Source organism: Carex rostrata, chromosome 3 (genome assembly GCF_964058835.1).
Source record: "Carex rostrata chromosome 3, lpCarRost1.2, whole genome shotgun sequence".
In the NCBI taxonomy this organism is placed as follows: domain Eukaryota; kingdom Viridiplantae; phylum Streptophyta; class Magnoliopsida; order Poales; family Cyperaceae; genus Carex; species Carex rostrata.
In genome coordinates this window covers 11,921,593-11,939,622 of record NC_135920.1, presented here as the reverse complement: position 1 = coordinate 11,939,622, position 18,030 = coordinate 11,921,593, and the positions used below count along the sequence as shown (strand labels likewise).

Genomic DNA, 18,030 nt, shown 5'->3' with positions numbered 1-18,030 from the left:
GGGATCTTTTCCTTCTCTCTTAACCGAAATTCACTTGAAAATGAGGAAAATGGTGAAGTGAGAGAGAGAGAAGGTTTAATTTGGGTTTTAGGGTTAAAATTACCCTGAATGCGGATTAGCCAATCCGCACTGCGGGTGACTTAATCCGCACTCGAGACTTAGTCGGTTGTCAGCCGAATCCAGGAAAAGTCCGAGCCTACTGCGGATGAACCTGATCCGCACTGCGGTTCAACCTCATCCGCACTCGCTACTTAGCCGATTTCAGAAAAATTCAGTGCAATACAGAAATTCATGAGTGCGGCTAAACCCATCCGCACTGCGGATCCCTCACTCGCACTCACTACTTAGTCATTTTTTTTTGTCAAAATTCCAGAAAAAGCCTGAGCCACTGCGGATGACTTCTACCCGCACTGCGGTCAATCTAATCCGCACTGAGCCTATAAAGTTCCGAAATCTCGAAATTTCGACGCGGTTTCAATTCACAATTAACTTACTTATTTAGGGAAACCTTAATTAAGGTTTAAACTTCCATTTTATTAACACAATTAACTTGATTCTTTCTTTTGATTCATTTCAATTTAATTGTAAAAATTTCGTAACGTAACAGCTTCCAAAAGAATAAATTATTTAAAGGAAGAATTTGAGATGAAAGATCTTGGAAGAACAAAATTTTGCATTGGATTGCAAATTGAACATTTAAAAATGATATTTTTATGCATCAAGAAAATTATATTGCAAGAGTGCTGAAATAATTTTATTTGGATAAATAACATTCATTAAGCACTCCGATGGTTGTAAGATCATTAGATGTGAATAAAGATCATTTAGACCTCGAGAAAATGATGAATAACTATTTGGTCCTGAAGTACCATATCTTAGTGCAATATGAACACTTATCTTGATGGCATACAATACATGATATATCACTTATAGTAAATTTATTAGCAAGATAGAGTTCTTCTCTCACGCGAAGATATTGGCATATAATTAAACATATATTTCGCTACCTATGAGAAAATTTAGCAATACACAAAAGCAAGTCAAGTATGTATTTGGTTAAGATCTGTGATTCAACACATTCTTCAGACATGTAGATTGTCTTTTAGAGAAATGATCCCGAAGATCATATATGAATATAATATTGTATGTATTGCTCAATGAAAGGAATGATACATTCAAGGAGATAGAACAAAATATATTTCACTAAAATTCTTGTTCACATATAATCTCTAAAAGAATAATGTTATTAATGTTCAGCAAATCCATTCAAGTGAAAAAAATCCAGCATATTTATTCACAAAGGCACTCCCTACTGTAATATTCGAAAAGCTAGTTCGTAATATTGGAGTTCGCCGAATTAAAGATCTTGACTGATGCTGTCATGAGAGGGAGTTCATATGCACTATATTTTCCTTAACCATGGTTTTTCCTACTGGGTTTTCCTGGTAAGGCTGTAGTTGCGTATTTAGAAGAATATTGTACTATTTTTCCTTCACTAGGTTTTTATCCCATAAGGTTTTTCCTAGTAAGGTTTTTCCTAGTAAGGTTTTAATGAGGCATATTCTTATGTAATGGACATCCAAGGGGGAGTGTTATGAATAAAATATTAATGTGGATGTCCATAACTCCCAACATTAATTCTCCACTATCCCCACTACTCCATGCACTACAATTGGAATTGATGGCCACCACTATTGAAATTTATTTCTCTATTTATTTAGATGGTTTTTCATTTACAATTTGTAGCCTATAAATAGAGGCTTTGTAATATTGTATTGTACACACATATGAGAAATATATGAATAAAAAGATTGACATCTTTTCATCTCTATTTTGCTTATTCTTCTTTATGCTTGTTCATATTTATTTTATAACAATCTTGTCTTTTTATCTATCTCCTCGTAGGAAGAGGTGAATAGTAAAAAAGAGATGGGAACAAATTAACTTTTACATGCTTTGTGAATTTATGACATGAGGGAAAAGAAAAATATTTTACCTCATCTATCCTTGGAGTAAATGAATTGTGTCCCCTCCAAACAAGATATAAAGAATTTTTCTCTCTCTTTCATCATTTTTTTTCTCATCTCATCTCCTCTTTTATTTTTATTTTGTGGAGCATGACTTTCAATATTCATTTTTTATATATAGAAAAATGGAGATCTAATTTGCTAATTTATATTTAATTGTCCATAAATGATCTTCATTAAGATCTCGAACTCACGATCTCCTACACAAAGAGTGTTGTTTTTGTTATTATATCAGAGGCTGATTCTTAGAATTAGTATTCATGATCAAGCTTTGACCATTTACAACAATAACAACAAAGAAGAAGATGATGCATTAGCAATTGAGAGGAGGTGAGGAAATGAAAAATAGTGCAAGTAATTAGTAGTAATAGATGGGTCTGAACCTTGGATTTTGATTTTTTATGGCTATCTATCGATTCTGACCGACTTTGTTCTTTCTGGAATTTTTTTGCCCTCCTCTAAAATTCTGATTTGTATTTGAAGTTAAATTTAGGGCTAAAATTAAAATAAATTCCTTAAATTATGATTGATAATTAGAATTATAAGTTAGAATATTATAAATTATAAGTTAGGGTATTGTAAATTACAAGTTAAAGTAATATCATAAAATAAAAATGCAGTCTTCAATTGTTCGGACTGAATGTAGATTTTTTTTAGAATTATAAATTGTGTAATTCATGTACGTTCACTCAAAAATCACATAGAAATTAAAAGTTAATTGAATCCAAGAAAAAAAAAAACAGTCTGTAAATATTTTTTGCCCGTTTCTATCTGATGGGCTTGACTCCATGCATGGTAACCAATCCATCGATGAAACAAAATGCTGCTTCTGGTCTCTGGATAGTTCCACTTCAATCAAATATCATGAGTAAGTCCATGGTATTATGCGTGTGACGATTTGGTATGTAATAGAGATTAATATTTTTATTTTCAAAATTTTAACGGTAGATCTGAACCGTTAAAAATAATTTTTATATGAATATAAATTTCTAGATTGAATTTTATATTTTTTATATTTTTTTTACTATTTATTAAAATATGTAGAAAATCACCATTTTTGGATGGTCCAGAATTTTCGGATCAAGTAATTTTGTACCTATCTTAAAAAAATTTAAATAAATTTAAAAAAAATATAAAATTCAGCGTTCAAGTACATATTCACATGAGATTATGTTGAACGGTTCTGATCGACAGTTAGGATTTAAAAAACGGAAATATTGATCTATATTACGGAACAACCCGTGATATGTATAGTACCAAAGACTCACTCAAATTTCATTATCTTATTTCGTGATCTATGTATGTTGTGGTTGTCACTTTTGCTGAAGGGAGAGAATATAATAAAAGAGTCATTCTATTAGTTGCTCAAATTATTAATTACAAATAGTAGGATTAAAATGTCTCATTTTTGTGTTCGAGACTTTGAGTCATGTTTAATATTTTTATTTTTGTTTTTATAGTTGAAACAATCGATTTAAATTGATCAATATAATCTATGTATTAAAATGTGCTTTAAGACCAAAATTTATATATTTTTTGGTATATTTTACCAACTTTTTATATATATATACAAAATCACTGTTTTTGGATGGTCGAATAAAACAATGATTTATACCTATCTAAAAAATAGTAAAAAAATTTTGATCCCAGCTCATTTTAATAGGAAAATCATGTTGAGTGGTCGAATGTTTGAATTTTAAAAACAGAGATAAGAATAGTTAAGCACTTTGTTGCGGTTTTGATCTGACGGTGAAGATCTTGAAGTCGAGTTCGAGATGTGGTTGAAAATGATTGCTTGAGTGTCGATCAAAGATCACGGAACGCTATCCTCTGCAGAGCTGTGCGGAGCTTTTAATTTGGTCCGTTCATTTTGATCGAACGGACCAGATCAGATCTCAAAATTTGGGCCTCCTCTGATCTGGTCCGTCCGATCAAAACGAACGGACCAGATTAAAAGCTCTGCACAGCTTCGCAGAGAATTCTCCGCAGAGGATACTCTCCCCAAAGGTCACACGGTGGTTAAGGGATGATTGCTTGAGCTTGGATGGACTTGATAAGGGATGAACGGATCCATCTTAATAGGAATTGGTCTTAACGGTCCCAAGGAAGATAAGTTGAATTGACCTCGATCTTTAGTGGTTGTACGTATAGTCTTCTCAGGCGGCGGTGACTCAAAAAAATATGGTAAGGTTAAATCCATGAACAATAGGTTGGATTTGGGATTTCCATATGAGAAAATTGTGTTGATTTAATTTTGTAGCAATAGGATATTAAGAGGTATAACAGAATCGGTGGTGGGAAGAGATAATATTAACTGGTAAGCCATGACATTTGCCTAATGCTCTTTCTCCTCGTTACCCTCCTCAGTGGCTTTCATTGCCAAACCCAAACCCAACTACACCTATCTGCCTCAGACCCGACCCACTAACCAACCGGGTTTTAACCCAAACCCACCAACCCGCTTCTTGGCCCTAACCCAAACCCGCTTCTTGGCCTATATTTCCCTGATATTGGCCATGCCCGATAACAATTTTCAACCTCGTTTTAGAGCTCCATTCTCTAGCCCAAGACCTAATGCCCCAAACAATGCACGACCTAAGTGCCAAATTTGTGCAAAATTGGATCACATAGCTAAGACCTGCTACTTCCGAAACGAGACAGACAATTGGATCACATAGGTTGGATTTGAGATCACATTACCTCTTCCCAACACCGATCCTGTTATACCCCTTAATTTTCCTATTGCTATAAAATTAAACCAACACAATTTTCTCACATGGAAATCTCAAATCCAACCTATTATTCATGATTTAACAATACCAGATTTCTTGAGCCACCAGAGTCTGAGAAGACTATTCGTACAACCACCAATCTGATCGAGGTCAATCCGACTTATTGGGGGTGTTCGGCAACCCTCCTTAAGAGGGTGTGGATTAAAAATTTAATCCTTACTAAGAAGCACTTGTTCAGTAAAATAGTCGGATTAAGAATGAAGCCTTAATACAAATAAAATATAATAATATATATTGTAACATGCAAAGACCTAAATACCCTCCTTCACATTTTTCTTGCCATCTAATATAATTATTATCTTCAAATAATTAAAAGTGCCCAAAGTTAATAATTAATACATAAGAAAATAATAATTAATACAACAATCAAAGAAAAAAAAAACATTAAAACTTAAACAAAAACAAAAATTAAAGAAGAAACAAAATTAAAACTTTAAACAAAACTCAAGAAAAACAAAAGCCAAAAGATCCTCTCATCAACTGGAACTAGCAAAGAATAACCATTCCATTTGCATTTCCTCTGACATCATTACGAGTTGTCAAGTAGCCTCCAACTAGATGTAAGCTGGTGATTACAAAATAGAGACAATTTAATCATTCATAGATATGTTATATAAGCCCCTGTAACTTACCAGCAAACAATAAAGTTAAAGGTGTTCAAGTGGTATCATATTTAACCACCGACGACCTTTACATGATCAACACTCAAGCAATTTTTTTTAACCACATCTTGAGCTCGACTTCAAGACCTTTGCTGTCAGATCCAAACCGCAATAAAAGTCTCCTCCTCTTGCTTGGAGTACCTTCAACAAATCAGACACCTTGCCAACAAGCTTGTTTTCATTAGCTCTCCTCTAACCGATGATGATTTAGCCATGGCCGTGCTCACCAGATTGGAATCAAAGTATAACTAGTTTGTCGTATCAATTGCCATGGCTAGCCGGCACCAACCCGGCACGTTTGCTGAAATTCACGGCTTTCTCTTGAGCTAACTCTGATACCATCATATGAAACAGTACTTGAATGGATTCGCAATAGTGTTTTCTATGTTTTGTATTATCAATTAAATGAGAATTACATCCTGTATATAGGCAGCCTCTAATACATTGTATCCTCTCATTCTAGATTGTAAATAGATTGTAAAAGCAAACTTCGGTTATCTCCAGAGAAGGAATAGATATAGATTTGTATGCCTCTAAGTTTAGGAGTAAATGGATGCCTCCAGAGAAGCAAACTTCGGTCTCCCACCTCCACTTCCCACCTCCCTCTTTCACCTATGCCTCTGCCTCTCTCTCCCACCTCCGCTTCTACTTCCGCCTCCGTTTTTCTCGTCTATGCCTGCTGCTTCCGCTCCAACGGACGTTCTGCCGGAGATCATCCGTCACTCTATTCCAATCAAGCACACCTCTGCCGAGATTGAATACTTCAACGTGTATGAATGAATACTTTAGTACACCTCTGCCGGGTCAAAATATAACTGTCGACGTATCAAAATATTTTTGTATCTGTGGATGCAATTAATCCCTTTCATGTCTGTGTTCTCCTTCCTCATGAAGTACTGAGTTATTTGCAAAGAACAAAACTTTATTAATGGTGAATTAAGCCACGGCATACTAAGAAATGACATAATTTTTTTTTTTGAAAAAAATAGAGGTATACGAATGAATACTTGGTGTCTTAAATATGAATACTTCAACGTGTATGAATGAATACTTGATATCTTAGGTATGAATACTTGCGTGACAAGATATGAATACTTGTTCAACGGACAACTCGAAAGTATGTCATCATAGATCTCATTTGAAAGATAAAATTGTGTAGAAAACATTCGTGGTTTTAGATTTGCAAAATTCCTCACATATCATCAGAAATATTATTTAGATTGAACGGAGAAGAAAAAAACACATCTAAAAACGTGTAAAAGATGGATGAGTGATGTGTCCAGTTTTTGTATTTACACTTACAGGACGAGGATGAATACTTTCTCGATGAGAGATGAACACTTGCGTGACGAGATATGAATAGTTGTGCAACGAACAACTCAAAAGTATGTCATCATGGATCTCATTTGAAATAAAAAATTGTGTAGAAAATATTCGTGGTTTTAGATTTGCAAAATTCCTCACAGATTGTCAGAAATATTTGTTAGATTGAACGGAGAAAAAAAAACCACCTCTAAAAATGTGTAAAAGATGAAGGGATCGACTAACAATCCCCCTACTCCAGTCCCCTAAACGCCCCCCTAACTAACTGACATATAAAGTATAATGGGGACCACTAACTATTTGGGGGACCACTTATATTTGAAATTTTTTACAACTGGAACGCGCATGTATGGATACTTATACGCGCAAGTATTACCATATAATATATTAAGTATTCATACCTCAAACATTAAGTATTAAAAAAAAATGGACATCAACTTTCTTTTACACACTCATATTTTACACGTTTTTAGAAGTGAATTTTTTTTGTCCGTTTAATCTCGTCAATATTTCTAACGATCTGTGAAGAATTTTGCAAATCTAAAACCACAAACATCTTCTACGTAATTTTCTCTTTCAAATGAGATTCATGATGAAGTACTTTCAAATGAGATTCTGTGCAAATATTCATACCTTCTCAAGTATTCTTCTCTAAAATGTCGAGTATTCATACTTACTCAGTAAAGTGTGAATATTTATGTTGTAAAGTATTTCTGAGAAACTCACAAATGTGTCTTTGACATTACCTACCTGGGGGATCACTACCGACTTGGAGGGCCGCAAACGTTGCTTGAATGCAACTACGATAGGGACCACACGCAGAAAACCAAGGACAAACGGATGCGTAATGACCATCTCAAGTGTCAGCGTTATAATTGTTGTAAACGTTTATTTTTAAAATATCAAGTATTCATACTTACACATTAAAGTGTGAATTTTTATGTTGTAAAATATTTTTGAAAAATTTCTAAATGTGCTTCGTGAATTAACTACCTAGCGGGATCGCCATCGCACAATCACCATCACGGTAGTTTTTGTAAAAATATTAATATCTAAAATTTCAAGTATTCACACTTATGCATTGAAGTGTGAATTGTTATGGTGTAAAGTAACTTAAATCAGTTAATCTATTTGGTGCTTGAATGTATTGATAGGTACTGAATAAAATATTCATACTTATAACTGAAGTATGAATTATTTACATATGACATTTGTATTTCTAAAAAATATATAACATATAAAGTATTCATACTTACACATTGAAATGTGAATTGTTATGTTGTAAAGTAACTTAAATTAATTAATTTATTTGATGCTTGAACATATTGATAGGTACCGAGAAAAGTATTCATACTAATAACTGAAGTATGAATTGTTACGTTGTAAAGTATATTAATTTAACATTTTTTAAATTGACAATATTCGAACTATTAATATATGAAACGGTAAGTAATAATAGTTAAGACAGCAAATATTAATATCTACTTAGTCAAATTTTATTGTTACTGTGATGTATATGTTTTACCAATTTTTAAGACATGAAATATTTATATCTACTTCGTCAAATTTTGGTATTATTGTGATACATATGTTTTACCAATAGTTAAAATATGAAGTATTCATATCTATTCGTTTATGTTATTATTCTTTTCATGTAGCTTTTCAAATATTATATAACATAAATCATCTGCGATGAAAATGTTTAACCGAACCAATTAATGACGTAAATAACATTCACAGAAAGTCAGAAAGGATTTTTCTCCCTACACGGTACACATTTGAAATAATTGAGCTGAAAAAAAAAATAGCATTCCTGTTGTCTTGACATCGATGTTGCTAAGCTAAAAAATAATTATTATAGGAGGAGAAGGCCAAGGCAAAAGATCTTCACCCAAAGCTTCTTGCTGGCATGTTTTTCTTTTTCACACTAGTGCAACCGGTGGTATAACAGCTCTTCTGACTTCTGATAAACCAATTTTTGAGAGGTACATTTTATTGGGAGTAATATAACTTTCGGTATTTGGTATTTTGGTAAATACATGACCAAAGTGGAGCACCCAAACATTGTTCTCAAGTACTGATACTTGGTACCAATTTTTTTTCATTTCAGCATGATCAATGCCTAATATCCCTGATCCAATTGATGAAAACCCCGAAAACAAAATTAAAAAATAACTCTGGATGTTATGACTTATTGGTACACACTACCCAACTTATTAGGCACAGACCTCATTAATTCCGTAATATTGTTACGTTCTGACATTCTTTCTTCAAACCCATGCATGTTCTAATAGTGTTTCCTGTTTTTAGCCCACATGCAGTTTCCGGTGCAATCGGCCTTGGACTGTTAACTATCCAATCTATTCTACCTGCTTTGTTTGAGGTAGTATCCGTTGCAATCTCAGGCCTAGTTAAATCTAACAATTAGATGGTATATTTTAATAATTTATTGAGCTGTTTATCTAAAATTGCACTTGTGATGTTTTCATTCTGGACTATCCAGGTTTACGAGTTGCACACGGACTCCTTGGTAGCAGCATCATGACCATTTTTCTAATCCATGCTGCATTTGGACTGCAGCTTGGTTTAAGTTTTTGGCAACTCTTTAATTACAGCGAAGAGTTCCTTCCATAGAGAAAAAGTAGTTTAGCGATACAAACTTGCACCGTGCATCATTTTTCCTCATTTTATGACATGTAAAATATTAACAATTTTAATGATAGTACTTGTTTTTCTCCCTTTTCTCAATAAAAAACACTTGATGGTACCACATATTTGCTTTTCGTCTTTTTCTAAACCAATAAAAAGGGGTCATACTTTATTCGTCATGTGAATTTCACTACAAAGCATAACGAATCCAATTTGCAGATCACTATAAACAACAGTGTGCATCCTTGCCTCACGGATCAAAGCAACATTCATGGGTCAAGTAGTTTGTTCCACCTGGCGTAGGCCAACATGATCAGAAAAATTACGAAACATCCAGACAAGTTGCCCCCGACAAAAGGCCCAAAGAGATTAGTTGTTGTGTAGAGGCTACATTTTATGTTCATTGCAACGGTACCACATATTAAAAAGCTGAGCGCAATTGCAAACGATGCCATGGTTAGTATAAGCTGGAGCTGAATCAGCTCGTTTCGCTGGTTGTCCAGTTGTATGTTCACGTAATCCTCTGTGTCATCTATGTATTCCCGTACCTGCTCCGTTCAAACAAGCACAACAGACTCAGATCCTCTCGTGCCACAAGAATTAACACAATAAAAGGGCCAGGATAAGCAGCACTTTACACAACAATATACAAAGTAAGATTATAAAAGAAAGAATCATCGGGGTGTTGCTACCAAATAAAATTTGCCGTATGCAATTAGCAATTAATTACTAGTAAAATCAGCTATATTCTACCAATCTTTTCATGAAAGAGAATCCATCAGTGAAAGGAAGTTATAGATAAAAAATAGAGATTATGTTACATGGTCCCCTCCAAATGGCAAATTATTATTGGTTGACATGGTGATTTGATAGGCAAGTCCCTAGCCGATTTTTTCCCCTACATATCATAATTCCTATGAATTCAGTGTTTCCCCTCTATTGTTGGATGCTTTTTTTTTTAGTTTTTTTGAAAAAAGAAGAAGATATGTACCATTAGTTAACACTGAGCAATTCCAATTAGTTTAGGTCTTCTGGATCAATTAGAACAAAAGAAAATAATATGAACCAATAGAAACAAAGTCCAAAAGTTCAGTAACTTTAAAAAATTAGGCGAAGTAGATGAGAATAATAAAATTGCAAATTATGAAAAAAGGATGGGACTAACCGACAAGATTCGGTTGCGGATACCATCCAGCTGCATGAAGTAGGCTTCTAGGAGCATCTCAAGATCCTCTACATCATTATCAGAGTACATGCTGGTTGCAATGCTTATGCTACGCTGATACCTATTCGAGTTCAGTCTCCCCATGTTGGTGCCATCTGGCACGATGCTGTTTGAAGTACCACCTGCCATTAGTGCATCCAATTGTTGGTTCTGAATCTGTTTTCTTGTCAGGTACAAGTCCGACATGTCTTCATTATCATCCAATAGGTGTTCAATTTCGTCCCTGACCTGACAAATACAGGTGTTTTATTATGAGAAAATAATGGCAACCATGACCATAACATCAATAACTAGTTTATTTTTCAGTAACAGACAGATTAAATCACGTCATTGAAACCGACATGTTTGGTGTCAAAACTTAAATGAAAAATGTGCCTCGCAGGCAATCTATTAAATCATTTCTTTATTTAAGTTGATTGCGATTAAAGATGCAAGCAATGGCGGATGTTTTTGGCTTAAGTTGAGTTCTAATATGTTTATAAGTATTTCAGTTCAATTTGCAAAATGCTCGAAATTCAAGCATACCTTCTGAATGCATGCAAACAGACGAGTCAGAATACTCTTCAAGCTCCTCACTCGCTCGAGATTCTTTGTACTGACATTCCGTGCCAGCTCATCAAGCACAGGATATGCCTCCCTCTCTAGATCAGTCACACTAGAGCCCAAAGAAGAGCAGACCACCTCCAGTGCAACCTCCAGTACTTGAAACTCAAAGGGAAGCTCGCGCTCAGCTTGAGAAGGTACTTCTGTCCCTTGATTCTCTCCATCGTCAGCCCGGGTTGTGGTTTTTAGAGGGACATGCTGCCTCAGTTGATCTATAAATGGGAGAACTTCTTGGCATAGAGGGTCCAGAATTAAAATTTCTTCAGCAGTAACAATGGCTCTGATATGCTCAAGGTTAACTACAATGACTTTCTCCCTTGCTGAGAACACCAATAGAAATTACCAAAGAAATTAATTAAAATCTTTCCGATTTGTAAAACTTAGCCCCTTAAGCTTTCTTATTTTGCAATGGCTCTCAAAAATTTCTGACCATTGTATGATTCCTAATTTTAAAATAATATGTGGCAAAAATTTAAAACACAACTGTGGACTTAATTGTGCCTTATCAAGGTTATTGGTAAATTGTAAGTTAGTACAATCAGATGATTAATACATATGTAAAATAGAATAATAACTTGAGTTTTCTATCAGGAGCAATATCAGCTGCACAAATTGAATTTTTGCCACATATTTAACCTAGAATCAAATTGAAGGGATAGGGCCCTGGATTACATAATTATAATTTTTTTGTTCTTCTAAACAATAAAATAAGCAGTTCCCCGCAGAAAATTACTTGGATTAAACTTAAAATTACGTTATCTGAAATGAAATCTCTACAAAGAGAAGAACAGGCAGCTCACCTAAGATATTAGACGACTGAGAGAAAACCGGCCCAAGGATGCGCAAATCCCGGGCCGGGATCCCGGCCCGCCTGATGATCACACTCTTATCGCATTCCAAAATCTCGGATTGGCCGGTCCGATCGAACCGCATCCACAATCTCGGCCCGGTCTTTTTTTTAATGCTCTTGGCGCCGGCGCTTAACACAGCAGCGGTCGTCGCCTCAGTGGAGGAATTGATCGGGCTTGGGCGGCCGTAGGTTAAGAGCGGCGACGAGTCCGACCGCTTGGATGGTCGGAACTTTCGCAAGAGGGAGGCGATGGGCTTCTTCCCCGATCGCTTTCCCATTTTCTGTGTCGGAACGGTTCCCTTGTTTTGGGGTTTCCCTTCCTTTTTTTCACATTTTCTTTTTGTTTTGATTGTGCTTTGCCTTTGATCATTCGAGGGAAAGAAGAGGTAGGTAGCACAATTGGTTAGAAAGATGTTTTAGAGTTATTATATTCAAATATTGAGAGTTCGATTTTCTCTCACGAATCTACTATCAAGTTTCAATAAAAAAAAAAAAAAAAAAAAGACTTTGATCATTCGATTCAGCGCTTTATCTCCGTCGTGCTGGATATATAGTTTTTAAAATTTACCTAAAGTAACTCAAATTTTGAGTTTAGATCTTGGACCGTCAGATCTGCTCTACCACGAATATTAAAGGGGCCACGTGCATTCTACATCCGAACTGATTGGCCCGGATTCTGATCGTACGGTTCGGATTTGAACTCAAAATTTGAGTTACTTCCGAGAATCTAAACTCAAAATATGGACGGTGGAAAGATGTTAGATTGTCTCTGCCGCCCATTTTATATCGCACGGTCTCTAAGGGCTTCAATAAAAAAAAGTATCGCACGGTCAGTTGTCAACGTAGTAAGTGGAAGACAGCTCTTTTTTGAGAATTTTTTATTTATATAATAATATAAAATTAATATAAGATAACGGATAGTCGGTAGATTGTACCGGGGCTGCTAACGACTCGTGAGGGTAACATTACAAAATTTCAATTCATTTCAATATAATAGAGCAGAAAAGAGATAATTTTTTTTTTTTTTGAAACCTTGCCGGCGACTGGCAAGTTGTTTATAATAATACAAAAGAGTTACAAGGTACAATATAGGCTCCCATCATGCATGGCCCTGTTTCACACGCGAAACCAGCCCTTACGGCCATAATGAAAAGTAAACACTATTGAGCATCTATTTTAACAATATTTAAGCCATAATCTCACATCTTGGATGCATCTTTCGGCCACCAACTTCGCCGGTAGTCGCTGTTCGTTAAAGATGACTGCATTGCGTTGTCTCCATATAGCTCATGTCACACCAATAAACATAACACCCCAAATTTTCAACCCCTTCTTTCCATGTGTGCATACCCTTTGGTATGATGCATCCCATATCTGCCTTACTGTCATTGCCGGCACCATAAATTCCATATGCATTATTTGTGCAACCTCAAACCAAACATTAACTGCATATGGGCATAAATAGAAAAGGTGTAGGTCAGATTCGATAGGGCAGTTCCGGCACATTTCACAGTGTTGCTGGATATTCATACCCCGCATTCGGAGCACTTCTCTCGTTAGAATTTTGCCGTGAAGCATCATATATGCAAATATCTTGACCGTGGCCAGTATTTTATACTTCCATATTCTTTTGAAACCCCACGAGATCAAACCCCCTTGAGTTAGCACCTGATTGACCGACTTTGCCGAATAGTCCCCATTAGGACTCCATCTCCATAATATCTTATCTACTTCCTCATTAAAATGCACAGAAGCTAGATCCACCGTTTCATCCGGGTTTATAGTCCGGATGTTACTCAGGGCCTCAAACAGTGAGATTTTTGAATTTTGTATAGCCGAAGGCACAGTAACCACTCTTGGTAGTCCTTGCCACAAGTCACACCAATACGATATTGTCTTCCCATTGCCTATTAACCAAGCTGTACTCCAACTGAACAGGTGTTTTATTTTCCGTAATTGTAACCAAAAAAACGATCCTGTCTGCACCCAGACCCTGGGTCCCATAGTTTGGCCTCCCTTGAGTTTCAGTCTTGTTATTGTCATTCTCCAAAGGCTCGCTGGCTCAGTATAGGCCTTCCACCACTAACGCAATAGAAGTGATATATTAGCCATACTTAGATTGGGGACCCCCAAACCGCCACAGTTTCGCGGTATGCATACCGTCGGCCAATTGGTCAGCGAGATACCTCCCATAGAAAAGATATAATTTGAAATTGAATTTTGGTGATTGGAATGCTTAATTTAGAAAGAATAAATGATTTGAAGATAAACCAAAAAACCCATAAGTTTCAACTTATTTACACTAATTGCCATTCAAACTTTTCCTCTTTACGTTCCCATTCACATCTTCATTTCCCTATCCACTGCTCCTCCAACACAATATCAGTTCAATCTTTCTCCACTGCTCCTCTCAACATCTAGTCCAAATTTTTCTCTCCATATATACTCTTATACTTTGAATAAGAGTCAAGTAGTACTAACTTTGAGAAAAAAACTAAACATAATCAACATTTGGAGAGGGGAATCTCCTGTCTTGAGAGCCCCTATCTTAATAAGCATCACAGAACTGTACAGACGCCATTCTTGGACCTAGCAACAGATTTTTCTCCCTCTCCACTGTGCCTCCTGTCCAACACATTCTAGATCCATCTCTATCGGAGAAGACAAGGACAGAAGGGACTTTTCATGCTAGCAAATTGAATTATTGCCAAATACCATCCTGTCTCCCATGATTTTTCCACAAGATTTGACGCTCCTGAAATCCCATCAAATCGTTTCTATTCTCATTTCCATCCGTGTTCCAATCAGCTTATTGGAAAAGAATTCTAATTCCATTTCTCGTTTGAGCATGAACCTCTCGTTCCAATCAGAAGAGTAGTCTAGGCAAGAAAGAAAAGATCACCCCTTACGGAGCTGTACGAACCAGGGGTAAAATAGTCCAGAAACACTTGAAAGATTCTCTAAAGGAGCCTGTATCTTAAGAAAGGGTTGAGGATGGATTAAGAATCAATGCTAAGGAGGTCTCTAAATCCATACTAAGGAATGAGTGTTCGGTCGAATTAACTAAGATTAAGAAGTAAAAGAGGCTAAAGGATATTAAGAAGTAAAAGAGGCTAAAGGAGCTGTGCCGAACAGGTACATTGTCCTTAGGGCCATCAAAGACTAACTCCTATTAGGACGGATCCGTTAATCCCTTACCGAGTCCATCCAAGCTCAAGTGGTATCATATTTAACCACGGACGACCTTTACATGATCAACACTCAAGCAATTTTTTTTAACCATATCTTGAGCTCGACTTCAAGACCTTCACCGTCAGATCCAAACCGCAATAAAAGTCTCCTCCTCTTGCTTGGAGTACCTTCAACAAATCAGACACCTTGCCAACAAGCTTGTTTTCATTAGCTCTCCTCTAACCGATGATGATTTAGCCATGGCCGTGCTCACCAGATTGAATGGATTTGCAATAGTGTTTTCTATGTTTTGTATTAATCAATTAAATGAGTATTACATCCTATATATAGGCAGCCTCTAATACATTGTATCCTCTTATTCTATGCTAAAGACAAACCAGGATGAGCTGTGTAATAAAACAAAAATGAAAATAGATTGTAAAAGCAAACTTCGGTCATCTCCAGAGAAGGAATAAATATAGATTTGTATGCCTCTAAGTTTAGGAGTAAATGGAGAAGTCCAGTAGTGGTTTATTAATTTTAGAAATAATTTAGAAAGAGATGTACCTTTAGAAACTTTAACTAAACATTACCCTAAAAATAAACTTTTAATGAAATAGTCGATAAGAACTCAAAAAACTTTTTAAATCTAACAAAAATATGTCACTAATTTTATATCATACTTGAAATACACAATTAACAAGAACAATAATATGTTAGCATTAATGCAACACAATACATAAATTCACATGTAAAAAAAAATGATCCATGTAAAAAAGCCTTTAAGAAGCTGAAAATCTGAGAATATTTTCTTAATTTCAATTTTTTTTTCATTGAATGCAAAATTAAAACGGTTCTATAATACAAACAAGACATGAAACTTATAGTTAATTATCTTAGTAAAAACTAAAAAATAAGAAAATGCATGAAGTAATTAAACAAAACAAAAATTGAGCTAGACAACACAATTCACGAATTGAAAGAATATCTTTATATTTTTTTAAGTACTTTTAATAAAAATAAAGTCAAATTCTTATTTTAAAAATAACAAATACATTACAGTTCCAAAAAGTATGCATTATTTCTAACTTTAAAATAAGAAAAATTATGTAAGATAAATGACGTACATATTATTTGGAATGGTTTCTACAAAGAATACTAAAATGTATAGGGATTAAAACATAGAGACAACAAAAAATTATATTATTCATATGTTAAATTCAACACAATTTTATAGAGTAAGGCTTGGGTGCTATGGATAGCATAGAGGGCTACGGTGCTACGGTTCAATATTCGAGTTTTCAAAATCCTAACGGTCGATCTGAACCGTTCATCTTGTTCTCCATATTAATATGTGTTTGGAGACCGAATTTTACATTTTTTGGAAATTGTTTACTATATTTTTAGCTAGGTAGAAAATCACTTGATCTAAAAAATTCTGCACCATTCAGATATTTGATTTTCTACCTAGCTAAAAAAATAGTAAAAAATTTTCAAAAAATGTAAAATTTGGTCTCCAAACACATATTAATATGGAGAACAAGATGAACCGTTCGGATCGACCGTTAGAATTTTGAAAACTCGAATATTGAGCCGTAGCACCGTAGCCCTCTATGCTATCCATAGCACCCAAGCCTTACTCCAATTTTATACACTGTCTATGTACAAATCACCAAAAAAAAAAACAACTATTGAAATGACGGCAAAATATATCTAGTATTGGACTCATTTTGTTAAAAAAAAATGAGATGAGCACTCTAAAAGATAACACCTCAAACATGCACAAAAAATATATATACATTTGATGTACAGTACATGAACACACCAATATAAAAATTTGCAATTTATTTAATTTCAAGGATCTCGTAAAAAGTTCACTAACCTATCACCTTTTCAAAAATTACAAATATAATATATTTGATGCAAACTCTATTACTTTTTGTATTGCATGTAATTAAGGGCCTGTTCGGCTGCATCGTGAAAATCACTGTTCACGTGGGAAAATGAAAATTCACTCAGACTGAATTTTTTTTTCCCACATGAACAGTAATTTTCAGTTCAAAATTTTTCATTCCCGTACCCATTCCTATTTCCACTGATGCAACCGAACAGAGCCTAAGGGTGTGCTTTATATGGGGGATGTGGAGAGAGGGGAAATACAAGTTTACTATTCCGAGGTGAGAACTTGTCAAATTAAGATTAATCGGACGAGTTCACCTGCTCAAAAAGGAAGAATCAGAGAGAGAGAGAGTAAACTAGGAAAAAGAGAGGAGCAAGTATTGGAAGCGCTACTAAATTGAAGTGTAAGTTTGAGTAGAACTAGGGCGTTCTTAAGTTTACAAGTTTTTTCGTGAACTAAAGTCTAAAACTCATCGAATCAGTTTTAAATGATGAATCTGAACCGTTGAAATCCGCCTACCTTACGAGTGATGCGTTTATGTGCAAAAATTTTAAACATTCGAATTAATTTAGTTTAAAGTCAAGCGGTCAAAATTAGAGTGTTAATAAATTAATTTTAATGCATTCATTTTTTGAAATTTTTTTGACCACTTGACTCTATACAAAATTAATTTTAAAATAAAAAAATTTACATATAGACACATCACTCATAAGGTAGGTAGATTTCAACGGTTCAAATTTATCGTTTGAGACTGATTCGATAAATTTTAGAATTGAGTTCACTAAGAGATTTGGTGAACTTAAAAACACCTTAGTTCTACTCGTGTAA

At 35.0% G+C, this 18,030-nt stretch overlaps 1 protein-coding gene and 1 long non-coding RNA gene across 2 annotated transcripts; one reads left to right on the top strand and one right to left on the bottom strand.

Annotated features, from left to right (window-relative positions):
- The first annotated feature begins 8,637 nt into the window (after nt 1-8,637).
- On the top strand, nt 8,638-9,541 carry LOC144551521 (uncharacterized). The gene is made up of 2 exons (XR_013510829.1): nt 8,638-8,789; nt 9,115-9,541. It is a non-coding gene; the product is annotated as an uncharacterized LOC144551521 (long non-coding RNA).
- A 106-nt stretch (nt 9,542-9,647) lies between these two features.
- Nucleotides 9,648-12,491, bottom strand: LOC144551520 (putative magnesium transporter MRS2-G). The gene is made up of 4 exons (XM_078299502.1): nt 12,082-12,491; nt 11,204-11,601; nt 10,619-10,906; nt 9,648-10,001 (listed from the first exon to the last, which is right to left on the bottom strand). Exons 1-4 carry the CDS (start codon nt 12,407-12,409, stop codon nt 9,723-9,725), a joined length of 1,293 nt encoding a protein of 430 aa, XP_078155628.1. The 5' UTR covers nt 12,410-12,491; the 3' UTR covers nt 9,648-9,722.
- Nucleotides 12,492-18,030: the final 5,539 nt, after the last annotated feature.

Excerpts from the sequence above, each read along its gene's own strand:
- LOC144551520 (XM_078299502.1), bottom strand. The coding sequence starts at position 12,409 with ATGGGAAAGCGATCGGGGAAGAAGCCCATCGCCTCCCTCTTGCGAAAG. Across the intron at positions 11,602-12,081 it reads TCAGTCGTCTAATATCTTAG|CAAGGGAGAAAGTCATTGTA; the intron begins GTGAGCTGCCTG and ends TGGTGTTCTCAG. Across the intron at positions 10,002-10,618 it reads TCCGCAACCGAATCTTGTCG|GTACGGGAATACATAGATGA; the intron begins GTTAGTCCCATC and ends TGAACGGAGCAG.